The sequence below is a fragment of the Phodopus roborovskii genome, unplaced genomic scaffold, assembly GCF_943737965.1.
Source record: "Phodopus roborovskii unplaced genomic scaffold, PHOROB, whole genome shotgun sequence".
Lineage (NCBI taxonomy): Eukaryota > Metazoa > Chordata > Mammalia > Rodentia > Cricetidae > Phodopus > Phodopus roborovskii.
Window position 1 is genome coordinate 2160180 of NW_026125059.1, and position 16921 is coordinate 2177100.

A 16921-nucleotide genomic window follows, 5' to 3' on the forward strand; every position below is an offset into this window, starting at 1 on the left:
ATGTACCCTGCCACTGCAGCAACCCTCTGCTGACATAAGAACCTGTGTGGTCCAGCCTCCTCCTGCCAGCAGCCTGTAGAGAACAGCCTACACTCTCGGCCCCCACAGGCTCCTTCTTGGCCACCTAGAGGCGGGGTGGCTGATACTGGTCACCTCTGGTTGAGGTTATCTTTACACAGACTGTCATCAGTGGCCCCTTGTCTACTCAAAATGCCAAGGATGTCACTATGCTCTGAAGTGGGCTCTACCGTGGGACCCTTGTAGGCTTGCAGCTAAGAGGTGAGGCCCTGTGAGGCTAAGCAGCAATATCAAATGACCTCCTGTCCCTCCTTGATAGAGATGGAAGAAGTCTCAGAACCCCTACTGTCTCAGGAGAGCCGCTAAGATCTGAGGCCACTTGGAACTTAGTCATTACCGCGTCCTGTAGGGACCCACCACCCTCCTTCCCTTGTCCGAGTGACCCATCCACAGTAGCATGGACCCCATTGCCCAGCATCCCAGACACAGCTGGACTCCATCCTAGAGCTGGTCCAGTGCCACGAGGCTCTTATACCGCTGCCAGCCACGACGGTAGGTGCTTCCATCCTCTCCTAAACACACCCACTTGAGCCAGTAGCTCAGTAATGGCTTTAAATAGCTGACAGTAAATTGATGATGGGAATCTAAAATATTAATGTATTCTAATTGAATATTCTACAATAAATTACCTGAGCACTTGCGGCCGTTTGATTTTACTGTCATTTCATAAGGAGCTTTCTGCTGTATCACTATAGCCACTAAGACAGCCAGGAGAGGGGACATTCTCTGCCCAGACAGTGCATACAAAAGCTCACTTGGTCCTTTCACATGAGTGATTAAATCACAGAACACAGGGCTTCAGATCCTGCGGCTTCAGCAGTACAGCAGAACCTGGACACTGTGTAAATCACGGCGGTGCTTGTGGGGGTGTCCTGCCTGTCTGCTGGGGTGCTCTTTCAGAATTACTCCCCCCCCTCGCCATGAGGCTCGGAAGGGACTCCTACCTGTGGCAGGGGACATGGTGTGAGAGGGGACACACTGTGAGAATGTCAGTCCCCCCCGCCCCCCAGGGAGTGTGTTTCCTTCAGCACTGAGCTGAGTCCCTGGGGATGGCGATTTCAGGCATTCTTGCAGTTGGTCCTTTCTGCTGAGTGACAGTACATGCAGATTCCTGGCACACTCTGGCTTGCAAATTCGTCCCTTCTCAGAGGTCCAGGCTGCAGGGTCTGCCTAGGGGAGAGATGTATCATACATTCCCATGTGTACTGCAGGTCCAGCCAGATGCATGGTTCCGTGTTCCATCTGTGCAGCCCGCCTGACTTCCCCTCAACCTTCCTAACGCTGCTGCCCTTAACACAGTTCCTCATGCTGTGGTCAACACCCAACCACAAAATTCTTTTCCTTGCTACTTTGTAGCTGTAATTTTGTTACTGTTATGGATAGTAATGTAAATATCTGATATGCAGGATATCCTATATGTGACTCCTGTGGGTCACAACCATGGCTCTAGAGACTGCTGCAATGGGAAGGCCGTGTCTGCCTTTGAGGCAGGAGGAGAGAGGCCACATGAACACGCTCCTTCCCAGGGCTGCTTTCTCCCTCCAAAGGTCTCCAGTGTTTTCCACTTTTAAGGGACACCCTCAAGTGAATTTTCTTAGTGTGTCATCTGTAGGAGTGTTAGTATGCTAGCTGTGCTTCTCCTTGTTACCAGATGCCTGACAAAAGCAACACAGAGGATTTGTTTTGGCTGGTGGTGTGAGAGACACAGTTAGTTCACCGTGGCAGGGATGGCATGGTGATGGGAACAGGGGACATGGGCGCTTGCTCACCTCTTAGCGGACTAAGGGTCAAGAGGAGGCGAATATTGGTGTCAGATCTTTTTCTACCTTTTGTTCAGGTCAGTGTCCCAGTAGGTGGGTGGTTTTGCCCAGATTCAGGGCAGATCTTCCCTCCTCACCTGAACCTCTCTGGAGACACCCTCACAGACAACCTCACAGGGCCCTGGGTGTTTTTAAGACTAATTAAGTTGATAGTGACGACACACAAACACATCACTTTAAGCCAGTTAGCCAGATAGAGATGATTTGACCAGGACCCAGAGAATGCCTATGGCGACTGCCATCAAGCTCTGCATCCGTACTTGACACTCTGCCTCCTGACCGTGGACTGACCCCAGAGGTGGCTGGGCCTGGGGTCCTATAACCTCTTGGTCACCCCTAAGTCCTGAGTGGCATCTGTTCTGTTGCAGTGTTGTGTCTGAGGGTGTCCCGTCCCTTTGGGAACTTAAGTTCTGCTGGGTCCTGAGAGGTGGAGCATCTCAGGGGACAGGGAGTGGCCAGCAGGGTGGTATCCAACTCAGCGGGCTCACACCCCCCACCAAGGCTAAATAAAGAGCTGGTCCTCTGGGTTGTTGGTAACCAAGGAACTACATACACTAGAGGCCACTTGACACCCAGTATGGCTGGGGTTGGATGTGCCAAAACCTTAGTGGCTTTGGAGATGAGTTTCCCGAGGAAGTAAAATTGGAAGGGAAACCGAGGGGGAGGAGCCAGGGCAGAGAGAAAGAAGAGGCTGTGGGTAGATGGCTGACTTCCTGTTCCTGCTGGTAGAAGTCAGAGGCTTGTGCTGGCTTGTTCCTGCTGGAGGGAACTATTCGGTGGGGCTTTCAAACCTCCTATGGCGGGATTCCTGCGACGAGAGCCAATCAGTTCCCTTTCTTTGTCTAGATTAGCCAATCCTCTGCAGTAGTTAAGCAGCCAGTTCTGGGTGTAAAAGGGAACTCACCCCAAACCCCAAACACATACGTTTGTCTCTGCTACACAAACTCAGACACCATCTCTGGATCCCCTTTCATTTTGGGGAGTTTCCTTCCCCCATTTCCCTTCCTCTTCCCCCTCCCTCCTTCCTGTCTCTGTCTGTCTCTCGCTGGCCCCTACCCCTATCCCTACCATGCCTTTCGTGCTTTTTCTGCCTAAAAAAACAACAACAACAACAACAACAACAAAAAACAATCTACCTACCTACCTACCTACCCACCTACTGTCTATCTACTATCTATAATCTATCTGTCTATCATCTATCTATCCGTCTGTCTGTCTATCTACTATATATCATCTGTCTGACTGTCTGTCTGTCCATACATCTATCTACTATCTATCTACCTATCTACTGTCTGTCTGCCTATCTATCTATCTATCTATCTATCTACTATCTATCTATCTAATCTATCATCTATCTACTGTCTGTCTGTCTGTCTGCCCAGGTGAGTTTATGTGTATCATGTGCACTCAGGGCCTGCAGAGGTTGGAAGAGGGCATCCTCTATGTGGGTGCTGCAAACAGACTCTGGGTCCTCTGCAAGAGCAGCTGGTGTCCACCACTGAGCTGTCCTTCTAGTCCCCCACCCACCTTTTTATTCTTTAAATTGGTGCGTGTGCGTCCACACACATCTGTCCACACACGTGTACATTATACACATGAAAACAGAAGAAAACACTGAGCGTCCATCTGGCTAAGCGACCTGTGGCTGCCATCATTGGATCAGATGGCCTCTGCGAACTCCCATCAGTTTCCTGTGACCTCTCTGCTGCAGACCCTGCCTTTGCCTCCTTCTGCTGGGCACTGTCCCTGCACAGAGCGATTTTTGTGAAAGTGGTCCCAATCCCCTCTGCAGCTATTTCCGGGGCCCCCTCTCTATCAGGGGCCCCTCCGACGGCTTTGCATGGCTTCTTGTCTCCTCTAATATCAGTTTCCAGAATTAAACTACTCGTCCCCAAGAACATTACTTCCCTCCTCCTTGTCTCCAGTCAATTCGTGCTGTGGCAGTGGACAACCTCTCCAGTTAACAAATTCTGAATTTTTATTAGATTCAGCTGTGGAATAGACCTCTTTCTACACGCCCTGTTTTATCCTCCCCTGGATCTTGCCAGCAGTCAAACTTCATGAGCACATTAGAGCAGTGAGCAGCTTTCAAAGCCTGTGCTGACATCCCGTTAGGCACCGTCAGCACCGCCAGAGACGTGGAACCCAATTGGGAGGGACAAGCAGAATGCTGACGGCTGGTGCTTCTGGATCACCACAGAGGAAGAATTCTCTACTCTACCCTCAAATCTCCAAAAGGGAAAAAGGATGCCCCATACTGTCCAGGCCAGCACTGGGATTCAGAGCTATAGACCACGCTCTGTCCCACAGCTCCTCTGGGGGCTTTCCAGGCTGGCTCAGGGCCTTCTCTGTGCTAATCAGTCCCCCATTGCCATAAGGAATACCTGATAAGTGACCCATAAATATACAAGGCTTACTTCAGCTCCTGGTTTCGGAGGTTTCCACAGTGACCAAGGGACTCTTTGACTTTGGGTCTTGGTGGCACCAAGTGTGTGATGTTGGAGACTGCTTACTCAAAGGCCACCTCTTGAATACCTCTCCCCGCCCTCCATCTCCTAAAGAGCCCACTACCTCTCAGCGGAGCCAGACTTGGAACCCAGCCACAAACACACACACACACACACACACACACACACACACACACACACACACACTTCAGAGTACACTCTGTTCTAAACTACACGTCCTCCATTTGAGTATAAAGATGGCTGAGACACATATGTAATGTCTCCTTAAGGCCATTGCTGCTCCTCATGCACACCGAACAGAGACTGGGCTGGCTCCCAGTGTGGAACCAGTGAGGTCAGGCCACACTTTGCTGTAAGCCTGCACGGCTCAGCAGCCTAGTTGATGGGAGTTTGGCTCCACCATGGCCCCACAGGATTTGCCCCTGACCTGTGTGGCTCAGCCCACCTTTCACCACAGACACTGTGGCTCAGCGCATGCTCCACCGTGGACTGCAGTGACTCAGCTCTCACTGTGCACCTGCATGGCTGGCTTTTAGCTCTACTGTCTCATCAGGCTTTCCTGGCCACGCAAGTGATGTGTCCCCTACGTGGTAGAGCGAGCACTTACAGAGAGACACTGTTCCTTCCAAGGAAAACGTCTGCAATTAGCTGGGGTTTGGGAAGAGCACTCTGCCTCTTCTTCCACCCACGTTTCCATTTAACATATTTTATCAGAATGAAATGCCGTAATGAGCACGGAACTAGCTAACCCCAGCTGAGCCTCTGAGTGTGCCAGCTCTGCTGCCCGCCCGTCAGGCTGCATTCACGCTCTGATGTGGGCTTTTGGAGCACTGCCCTGGAACACCGACAGGAAACTCGTGGGCTTCCTGCAGATGAAATGCCACAGAGTGGACCAGAGTCACGGTCTGCAGCCTGTGAGCGTAGGGAAACCGAGGGCACGATGCAATGCGGTTGTGTAAAATGGACTGACGTGTGTGTGTGTGTGTGTGTGTGTGTGTGTGTGTGTGAGCGCATGGGTGCATGTAGTGGGCTGGTGTGCACACATGTATGTACAAAGTGGGTTTGTGTATGCATGTGTTCATGTTTGAAATGGACCGGTGTGGGTGGGACATACACATATGTATAAAGTGGGCTGCGTGTGTATGTTTACATATGTATGTAGGAAGCAGGATGGTATGTTTGAATTAGGTTGCTGTCTGTGCACATGTGTGTATAACATATGAAGTGGGTTGCTGTTTGCTCATGTGCGTATGCATGCATGTATGGGGCCGGCTGCTGTATATGTACACATGTGCTGTGTGTACAGCAAAACCATGGTTTCTTTGTTTTCCGCACAGGTTAGGAACTCAGCTTGCAAGCCTCACAAGCCAGCCCTGCCCAGCTGGCAGCTTCTGCTGCCTGTCACCGTCTCCAGCCACACTTCCCTATGTCTATGTGACCACAAAAGAAAAATGCCCGGACCATGCAGCCATCCCTGGTGGAAAGTCACGCACACGCAGCAGCTTCAGACGGGCCAGGCCACTCCCTGGGCTCCAACCCTGCCTGTCCATCCCAGATCGCTGACACGTCTGAGTGGGTCTCAGGCAAGTGTCTTTCCTCTAGGCTCAGCAGCGCACAGCTGACCCCCACCCCTGGGGAGGCATACAGGAAGCCCTTTCTGGGGCATGGCTCTGCCCACAAGGGCATCCTATAGTCTTGTTATGTTTTCCCTGTCTGTCTATACCTAGGAGTGGAGGATAAAGACCAAGGTTTTGGGGAGACTGCATTGTTCCCGAGCCTCCCTGCTACCTGTTCCTGAACACACCTGGGTGTGAGCAGACCAGAGTCCTCAGCTCACGCTGTCACCCACTCACTGACTCCCCTGGGGAATGACCTTGAGCAGACCTTCCTGGAGGCTGCGCATGACTGACTGGGAGTTGTCAGTGGAGGTTTCTGCTTGCTACTTATTTTCAATTTGGTTTGATGGGCTCATAGCCACATCTCCTGTTCATATGCTGCCTGGAGCCTGCTCAGTTCACACCTGTGTTCCAGAGAGCCTTTGAGATCTGTAGACTGGCCCATCTCAGAAATCAAGCCGGCGCTGAGGATGAGAACGGCTAGGGTTGGGCGGCCCAGGCCCCTCCTGCGTCCTGATGATGTTCAGGAGGGTCTGCGGTGCCCGGGCACATCTCTAAGACACACTGCTGTTCCCGTGGCCTAGGCTCGCACGGAGGCTCCAGGGTGGATGTGTTTGGGCTGTTTTCTCTGTGTTGCCAGCCACCACGTTCACAGCCACCTTGCACGTGACACGATGCCGAGTTGCAGGCATGGCTGGACGAAAGTCTTCTCAGAACAAATCGATTTATATCAAACATGCAAGACTTGCAGAAAACCCTTCAGTAAATGACAACACGGTGGTCACCAGATACAGCCACCATCTGGGGAGGGCTGAGGCTTGCGTATAGAATGGGGACCACAGGGCTGCCATCAGCATCTTCTTCGGAGCCATTGTGGACAGCGGGGCGGCCAACAGCCAGGACCTGAGGCCCCAGAAAGGGGTCTCCCTCCTCCACAGCCCTCTCCAGGCTCTGACTCACAGGCAATTCCCGGAAGCCTCATGGCCTCCGTGGTGAGAGTGAGCACAGAGGCGGGGTACAATGCCACCGAATTTTCCCGGGTGTGTGCCGCACACACCAATGCCAGGGTTTCTACTATACATCCCTTGCCACTCTTGGTTAGACCAGGAACGCCCCCTGGGGCAGACAGTATCGATAGAGACGGGGGCCCCTGATGATATCTGCGCATCGTACACACACGTCTGGTCTGCATGGAAAGGACCGGGCAACAGAGCAGGCTGGAGAACAAACGCCTCTTTCTGCATACTCCAGGCTCCCGTGACTCTTGCAATGAAGCCCCAGAACCCTCACTCTCCTGGGGCTTTCCCACGAGCCTGTCCCTGCTTTCAACCTGTGAGCATTGTCACAGCTGTGTAAGTGCCCCACGGGGGAAAACAAACACAGCCAGATCACAGACAGGGGTCAGAGGCCAAAGGACACAACCTGAACCACACCGGCTTCCACAGACAAGACAGGGCTGCAAACGATCCCCACAAGGAATGGCTGCCCCCTGACAGGCCTGTTGGCCCCGAGGTTGAGCACCCTCGCGGAGTGGCCTTGCCTCCATCTTGCCACATTTTCTTTACTGGGTAGTGCCTCCCACACCACACTCACCCTGACGAGCTGCTGGGGGAAGGGCCCACGGGAGTTCTCGGGCACGTTGATGGGAGGGATGACCCAGTCACGCTTCTGCCTCCTCAGCCCGCTGGAGCTCTGATGCTGGGGCCATGGCAGCAGTGTGTCCTTCGGGGACGGAGAGGGCTCCAGGGCCACCGTCTTTCCTTTCTGAGGAGGAAGAGTGAGAGGCATCAGGTTAGGGCGCATCTGTGTTCGCCTCTATTGGTATGGGAAACATGGTGGACACCGGAGAAGGGGCAAAGGTCTTGTCTTTTGTGGTGGAATTCCAAGTATAGTCCTTACTGGACTATGGCTAAGGGGTTTCTTTTATTTTTAAATTCTTTTGGTGCTTGGGACGGAACCCACAGCTTTGTGCTAAGCAACAGAATTCAAAAGAATCTCACAAAAGGGTTGCTAGCCCCTATGTAAAGAGCTTTTGTAAACTAATAATTTCTTTCATAACAAGACAGTTCATACCACAATAGGTGCTGGACATCCATAAACACACGCGCATCTTCTACGAATCAAAAATGCAAGTTAAAGTGATACACACATCCTTTCTTTCACCTGTCCAACTGACAAGATGAAGCAAAGTTCACCCCCAACATGGATTGAGGCTGACATCTGTCAGTGGTGGTGGGGGGTGGCTGAGGCTGAGGGCTTTGAGTAACAGACTGGATGCTGAGTGGGTTAAGCGCTTCCTGTCACGATTCACTGGTGTAATGGAGTCCCCTTTTCTGAGCTCCAGGCGTGGGTCTGAAGTCATGGACACACTGAGCACACACTCCGTGGATTATCGACCCCATGGACAGGCAGCCAGACAGCCTCAGAGCCAGTCTTGTGGACAGACAGACAGACTCAGTGGTGACCCCATGAACAGACGGCCTGAGCACCCACCCTGTGGATGGACACCTTTACACGTTGCAGTCCCAGCTGATTTGCAGCTCTGTTGAACTTACGGTCATGCTCCTGCCTCAGGTTCCCAAGTGCCAGCTCTCACTTCTGGAGCCCTGAATCCTATGGAACCCTGAACCCCTGTGTTCAATGGGGTATGCGGTGGGTTGGAGGAGGTGCACATTCCCATGGAAGAGGGACCCTGAGGCTTCTCTCCCTACTCCCAGGTTGCTGTTTTTAAACCTGCTGGGAGCTGGAGAGGACAGGGCTTGCGATTCAGGCTGGCCCCACTCCTGCAGCTGAACACTAAAGGAGCTTGTTAGAAACACCCATTCCTCAGACCCAGGCCTGGCCAGCTCTGGGGTGGGTTGAATGCCTCTGTCTATTGAGTCTTTGGGGGGAGGATGTTGTTCGTTTTCAGACACATGTTTTCATGGCTATTCTGTACTGGCCTGTCCTTGGGGGTTCTGACAGGACACACCCTCAGCTGCAGCCACTAAGGGCACCCCCTGTGCACATTCACTGTGTTCCCTTTGAAAAGGGCCCTGCCCACCTCCCATCTTTCTCTCTTTCTGCTTCTCTGCCTCTCTCTCTCTCTCTATCTCCTTCTGTCTCTGTCTCTCTCTGCCTCTCTTCGTTTCTGCTGCTCTTGTTCCCAGAGGCCGGTCTCCCCTCTCCCCTTTCCCACTCACTTCCAATTAAACAAACAAACAAACAAACAAAAACCAAACCTCCACCCAAGCTCTGTCTCATAGGGTCCTTTTCTCACAGGCTGCTTTTTAAAATTACAACGGCAAGGTTCACAAATCCCAGATGCCAGGCTCACCTGTCCCAGGTACTATTAGGCATGAACCCAAGCCTTGTGCATGCAGGATGCTACTGAGGTTTTATTTTCTGCTGGGTGCAAGGCACAGTTGCACAGTTGCACAGTTATGGGGTCAGGAAAGCTCAGTGCTGTGAACCAGGTGTGGGGGGGGGAGGGGCTCTCTCCAGCTGGTGTCTATCCCTTGCTACAGCCTTCCTACTTTACAGGGTGGGGTGGATGGATGGGGCTCTGGCCTAGCACCGCTGAAGTTGAGTTTGTTGAAGTTCTGCTAGGTCAGGACGGGGCCCTGGTGTTGGCCTGGTCAGGGTCGATGACTGGCTGCTGCTGCTTCATGGTTTCAGGAGCCAGGCCACGGGTGATCGGGCTTCTGGAGGCCTGGGAGGATTCTGCCAGGGATAGGATAAGTCGGAAGCTGTTTTAACTGGGACCACTCCCACAACCTAATGGAAGATGGACTCACTGCTCAGGAGACTCCAACACCGTGGTCATGAATGGGAGGGTGGACTTCCCGAAAAAGAAGCTGGCCCGCCAGTGGCCACCCTCGGCCTTAGGGAGAAGGGGGTGTGTGAGACACGGAGTCCCTGGAGTGGGAGGGACACTCGGCACTTCCGCAGGAGCTGTTGCTGGGTGAGGAGGTAGCCACAAGCTAGCTGCTGGAAGGGATGGCTGCGATACTTCAGGGCCAGCGAGCTGCAGAGACCTCTGTGGAGATTGCTCACCAGAGACCCCTCCTCGTGGACCTCAGTGCAGGGTCACAGGTGGAAATAACCCATGGGAGACTTCCCCTCCACGACTGGCACATGATTTGCACCCGTTGTGATCTCTTTCCTCTTCCTCTTCCTCTCCTTCTCCTTCTCCCCTCCCTCCTTCCCCTCTTCCTCCTCCTCTTCCTTCTCTTCTTTCTCTTTCTTTTCCCCTCTTCCTCATTTTAAGAGAGGAACTCTCTTCGCACCTGGGTCAGGCTTTGGGCTTATGATCTTCACGCCTCTGTCCCGGGAATAGCTGGAACCACAACCCTGAGGCCACCAGACCTGCTAGGCTGATCTCTTTCAGATCACATCTGCTGAGGTGGCCATACTCAAGCAGCTGGACCCCTCCCGGAGGACAGCCTCTGGGAGGGGATCTGCTTGTCCTCAGTGCTCCTGGTGTGTGGTGTGGCAGAGCCCACCCGGCTGTCTCACACAGAGGTGTCTTTTTCATAGCAGCTGCCGCCGAGGCCTCTAATTGTAGACTGGGAACTCTAAGAGCCTCTCACAAACCCGCTTAAAAACCCGGCTTTATCTTCATTTGCTTAGGAAGTGCTTGCAGGGCGTTAATTTCCCCAGTGTTGTTTAAATAAATTGCACATATTTGCTTCTGTTTTAAAGCTGTGAGACAAATGTAATAACAAAATCTGGAGAAAGTCAATGCCAGACCTGCACAGGCTTCTGCCCGGGAGAAGCACCCAGCGCTCTGGCAGAAAACCGTCGGAGGCAATTAGTGTCCAGCCTGGTGCGGAAGGCACGTTCTCCCAGACATGTGAACATCCGGGCCCCTTCAGGACGCCCAGGATGTGGAGATCTGCTTGTTCTGGAGGAAGCTTCCCATTCTCCTGGCACATTCTCTGGAACTGTGGACACCTGCAGTTTCTGTGTTGGGTGATTGGTGATGGGTAAGGGGAGGTACGCTTCCCTGTTGCTACTAAGCATTCCAGAATACACCCACAGCTGTGGGACACTCTGCACGTGTATGCACGTCCTGGGACACACACAGATAGGCGCGTGTTCATGTAGACCTATGCCTGGACTCCTCCGCAGACTGCCCCTTGCCCAGTTTCTGCATCCAGTGTCTTGAGTGTCCCTGGACATTCTAACAGTTTCCTCCCATGCTCTTGTTCCTTCTCAGCCGGCCCCAGCCTTCTTAAAGTAGCAGCTGCCGAACTGAAGCCTTGCTCACATCCAGTATGGCTGCTGCAGTGTGGATCCAGCTTCAAGAGGAAAGTCTCACCTCGTCCCTTGTCACTGGACCTTAGGGCAGCTGGAAGGTGATGGGTGATGGGAGAGGAGAAATCTGGCTGGAAGCATCCCTGGGCCTGCTTTCCCCAAGAGCAGTTCTCAACATTATGGGTGGCGACCCCCGTAGGGGTCACGTATGAGATATCCTACAAGTCAGACGTTTACGTTATGATTTATAACTATGGAAAAATCATGTTGATACAATGGCAGTGAAATGATTTTGTGGTTGGGGGTCACCACAACTTGAGGAGCCGTATTAACGTTGCAGCGTTAGGGAGGTTGGGAACCACCATCCTGGAGTCGTAAGACTGTAAAGCTGTAAAGCTGTAAAGCTAGCCCTGCCCCACCTCTCTCTGGCTCAGGGAGGTCTGTGAGGAGCTCACTGCAATTGAGACCGTCTCCTGATGCTTGATCTCCCCACTTGCCCTGTGACCTTGCTTCCTAGCTTTGGGCTGGCGAGGCAGAGGAACCGGGCCAGGCTAGGACCGTGTGTCTCCAAGGCACACGCTGTGCAGTGAGACTGATAGTCGCAAATCTGTTTCATTTCCCTTCCTTCTCCTCCCTCCCTCTTCTCTCTCTCCTCAAGCTAGGATCTCACATAGCCCCGGCTGGCCTTGAACTTGTGATTCTCTAGTTTCTGCCTTGGAAGTGCTGGGTGCTTCACCGCTCACTTGTTTTTTCCTTTTTAAATCTGAATTCTTTGGGATTAACCCCAGGGCTTCACGTTTAACGACTGAGCCGTATCTTCTGCCTGAGCTCTCATGAGCTGGGCAATGGCAGGATCCTCTGGTGGCATGTGCATCCCTGTGTGAATGTGTGCGCGCACGTGTGTGCGCATGTGTGTGTGTGCCTGTGTACATTCATGCATGTGTGTGTATCTGTGTGCATGTGTGTGTATGTGTGTGTGTGTGCATTTGTGTGCATGCATGTGTATGTGTGTGTACCTGTGTGGGTGCTTGCACATGTGTGTGTGTGTGCCTGTGTACATTCATGCATGTGTGTGTATGTGTGTGTGTGTGTGGGGGTGGGGGTGTATTTTATCCAGGGAAGGCTGGGATGGAGGTTTGGCAGTCATTCCAACTGGTCTTGGGTCCCTCTTGGTAGGCTTCCTGGATCCATCTCAAATACAGCCACTTCCCTCTCCCTCTCCGGACCATGGAAAGATGCTCAAGCTTGAGGACGTGTATGTTGAGGATGTGTTATGAGGAGAGGGAGGCATGCAAACAGTGGTGGCCTGAGGACTTTCCCTGGAAGGTAGAGGCTCTGGGTCACAGGCAGCCTGTGTTTGGAGAGGAAAGCAATGGCCACGGTGGCCCTATACCCCTGTGCCCGAGTCCGGGCTCCGTCCTGCCCAGGCCTTACTCTGCTCTGGAGGAGAGCTGTTGTCTGAGCAGGACCATGAGGATAATTGACTGTGGCTTCTCAGAGAGGTCCCCAGGGCTGTTCTGTATTAGCAAGAAGCTGGGTCAGTTCCCTGCAGGCTCCATTCACAAGTGGCAGATGAATAATTCAACACTGATCTGGGACAGGTTTTAAGTAATCACTTTTTTTTTTTGAGAAAGGGTCTCACTCTGTAGCCTTGGCTGGCTTGGAGCTTGCTACACAGACCAGGCTGGCCTCAAACTCACAGAGATCTGCTTGCTTCTGCCTCCCAAGCACTGGAACTAAAGGTCTGTGCCACCATGCCCTGCTCACCATACTTTATTTTAAAGATAATCAATTATCAAGTTGGAATATAATGTAGAAAATGACCTTTTCTCATGGTTTCCTGATGTCCAGCCTGCTCATCTTTTGCGAGGAATCAAGCCAGAGCCTGGGTTTTCAAAGTCAGTGAAATGGACAGGTAAGGCCACACAGGACAGTGTGAGTGACAGAGTCTAGGGTCAGAAATCTCTGAACACCTGTCTCAGGGGTGTGTGCATCTGCCTTCATCATCTTAGTTTGCAATGGGAGAGATCGGGTTTGCAGTGCGGGAATTGGTTTACAATAGACATTGATCATTGTTTTATAAATGTCCTTGTGATGGCAGTACAGAGGGCTGGCAGACCTGTTCTAGGCCTCTGGGCTTGGCACGGCAGGTTCCCTGAAGCTGGTGTGTGTCTCTCGAATGGAGCTATACTACCAGTGAAATCTTAACAGTGTGTGTGTGCCACAGCAGCGTGCAGAGTTGTGCAAATGGCCGTACAGGTGCAGGAACTCTGAGAAGACCTAGAAAATGAAATGGATGTTCCAAGCTAGAGCAACCTTGCTCACCTCACAGAGCTATGGAGGAGTGGGCAGTCAGCATTGGGCTATTATAGGTGTCATCTCCTGGACGCTTGTGCAAAGTCCCTTGAGGGACTGAATTTCCCATTGTTGCCCAGAGAAGGTGCCACATTTTAGCTCAGTGGAAACACAAGATTGCTTCAAGGTTGCCAGATGCTAGCTCTACAATGCTGGGCTGCTGAATGAATGGGCTGACCTTGGGGACAGGTGACCTATCATGACCATGATGCTCTCCCAGCTCCCCAGTAAATGGGTCTGGGTGAACGTCCTGAACGTCTCTCTAACACCTTTAAGTCCTTCCAAGTTTGAGAAAAGGGCACATGTCAGAGTCTTTCTGATGCAATAAAAGTGGCTTATAGAAGCCATCACATCAGTGTCCAAGGGGCATACAACAGGGCCCTGAGACACAGCCAGGTGTCACACTGCCAGCCTCACCTCGTGAGAGGCACTCATCAGCTTTTGTTACCCATGTGACTCTTCGGGGAATGTCTGTGGCTGACAGCACAGCCCCGCCAACCCCCTAATGCTGACACATGGTTTTCATAGGGTGCCAGAAGCTCTAGTTTGCACAAACAGGCAGCGAGAGCTGATTGGGCACAGAACAAAGGGAGTGTGTGGAGAGATAGTTTTGTGGCCCCATTTTCTTCCTCTAAGTCTTCTGGCCAGGAAATCCCATCAGGAAGGAAATGATAAATATTGGTGACGGTGACAAACTAGAGATCTGCCTTCTTGCCTAAGTACGCCAGAGTAGCACGCGTAAGTCCCACCCCACCCAGCTAAGGTTCCCCTCCTGCAACAGTAAAGGCAGAGGAGGAAGTGTGTGAGGAAGGCATGCAGTCTCAGCCACTTGCTAGGCTGAGGCAGGAGGACCCGGAGCTCTTAGTGAAGTCCTGGAAAAAGGGAAGAAGAAGGAGCTGGATACAGCTTTGTGGTAGAGATCTTCCCTAGCATGTACAAGACCCTGGCTTCCACCCACACTACGGAAGTAAAACAATACCATAAAAAATAAAATAAAGGAGAGCAGACAGAGGTGAGTGGTGGGCAGGGGAAGCTGATTGGTGGGAGGGGGCCTGAGGTCACAGAATTCCTTCCTGTGAAACGACATTGGGGGCTCAGGGCCATAGCCAGGGAAAGGGTGTCTAAGGATGTCTCAGCTGGTAAAGCACTTGCTGCATAACCCTAGAGTGCTGGGTGGATCCCCCAGGACCCATGCAAGGGTGGAAGGAGAAAACCTGTTCCACAAAGTAGTCCCGTGACGTCCGCATACACACAGTGGCATGCATACAGCAACACACACATTCACACACAGAACAGAAATACTAGGCAGAGTGGCAGAGGCGGGCACCACAGGAGCTCCACGGACTCATCTTAGAGCCTCTGCTAAATGGTGGCTGAGGACTGGGCGTAGGCAACTGAAAACTTGGTGTGTGTGGTGGGGGATGGGAGGTGGGGCTGGAGTCATGTGGAAGGACATGGGCTTCGCCTGGGTTCCATTGCCAAGCACAGCCTGTCAGTGCAGGGCCGCCCGGCCGCTCAGTAGATATTACATGCATCGGGCTGTATGTGGGAGGGGAAGACCTCTAGCCCCAACCCCAGGTAGATAGATGGTGTGCCCAGCAGGGAAGGTTCTGGGATCTTCAAAACCCTTTCTACCTCCTTCCCTGGCCTCTCCCAGCATCCAGCAGCCATCAGCTGCTTAGCTAGCAGCTCCATCCTCTTACCCAGCAGCCTTTGCTGACACACAGCTCCCAACGCCTACAGCTCGTTTATGCGCTGGGCACCCACAATGTCACGGTATCATAACCTAACAGCCCTGCTCCCTCCAAAACACAGGCACATGTGGAGACATGCCGGGCCACACAAACAATTTGTGTCTTAAAGTCTGGCGTTCTCAGATCGCTAACTGGGTCAAAACAAAGCATTGTTTTTTTTTTTTTTCTGTATCGTGAACGGATTCACACTGGAATAGGGAAGGGTGAGATATTACAGCCCCCAAATAAATCTACTGATGCCTGTCTTCCATTCCTCTGTCCTGTGTCTGAATTTCCCCAGAGTTCTAGATTCAACTTGTTTCAACAAGGGCAGCTATGTGGGTTTCCCCCCACTGCCGAGCCTGGCATTGCTTTTAACTGAGAGTGAGTAGATAATTAGGCTTCTCTCCTCTCCTCACTTTGTCCCCCCCCCCCCTCCATCCTAGAGGAGCATTGAGATCTGTACACTTTATTCCTTTGCCTCTTCCCTTTAAGTGTATTCTGGAAAGGGTCCATTTTGCTTGTCTGCAAGCATACACATTTAAAATATTTAGCGAGGTTTCTGTCTGCAGACTTCTAGCTGGTTTCCATAGTAGCCAAGGAACAGCTAAGGCAGAATAAAATGGCACTTGACAAACACAAAATAAAACAACAGAAAGACAGCCACATTCACAGACAGAGCACTGAGCTACCATACACATGCCTTTGCACGGATTTTCTCTGAAAAGGCCCCAGGTGGGCGATGAATGCCATCCTTGCCCCAGAAGTCGGATGTTACTTAGTTTTGATTGTTTGCAAAACTGAGATGCTGAAATCCCACCGAGACGTGCACAGGAAGGCTTTCTGAACAGTGCAGGGTGATTATTCTATCTGCAAGGACAGTTTGGGCTCAGACCGTCTGTGTGCAGGGTATTGATTGAGGCAGTTTTTAATTTCCTCATGACCATAATATACAATGGTGAATCAGGTGCTGTTTGAGGACTGGAGGCCTGGGTTAGTCATCAGGTTATGTCCTGAGTTGCAGCTCTTAGTCCCACCACCCTGGGCAGAGCAGAGAGTGTGGGCTGTGAGTCCCACCACTCTGAGGACTTCAGAGTTTGGGCCGTGAGTCCCACTACCCTGGGCACTGGAGACTGCTGGTAGCGTCCCTGACCTTCACCCAAGTAACACCTGATATACCACCCACCAAAACAGCCGGAATGGTTCCAGACATCACCAAATGCCCTGGATGGGAATAACGTACTCCAGAGAGTTAAGAAAATTATGTGTAGTGAGAAATACCATAAACAAAACTGCCCTTTAGTTTTCAGAACAAAGGAAAAAAAAATAAAACAAACAAAAAACCCAAACAACAACAACAACAAACCCACACTCACTGTAAGAAAATAACTGGCCTCAGTCTGGAAAGTGAGGGAACTTGCCTCTCTCCTTGCTGGAGTTGTTCATGGGACCAAACACCTCCTGCCTTGCTCCTTTGGCGGGTGGAGCAGAGAAGGAGCCCACGGACAGCCTTTCCTCACAGGCACCACACACAGCCCAGCTGTGCTGTCGGCTACCTGAGGCTGGTGTCCTGACCTGTATCTGAGGGAGTTAGGGTCACACACGGCCTGTCC

General features: G+C 52.0%; 1 protein-coding gene across 1 annotated transcript in view; it reads right to left on the reverse strand.

Moving 5' to 3' along the window:
• The window catches only part of Cdh4 (cadherin 4), a 474888-nt gene that overhangs the window by 90626 nt on the left and 367341 nt on the right, over positions 1-16921 (reverse strand). The window contains exon 4 of the mRNA XM_051185090.1: positions 7576-7746. Within this exon, the coding sequence (XP_051041047.1) occupies positions 7576-7746 (171 nt within the window). The remainder of the gene's footprint in view (positions 1-7575; positions 7747-16921) is intronic.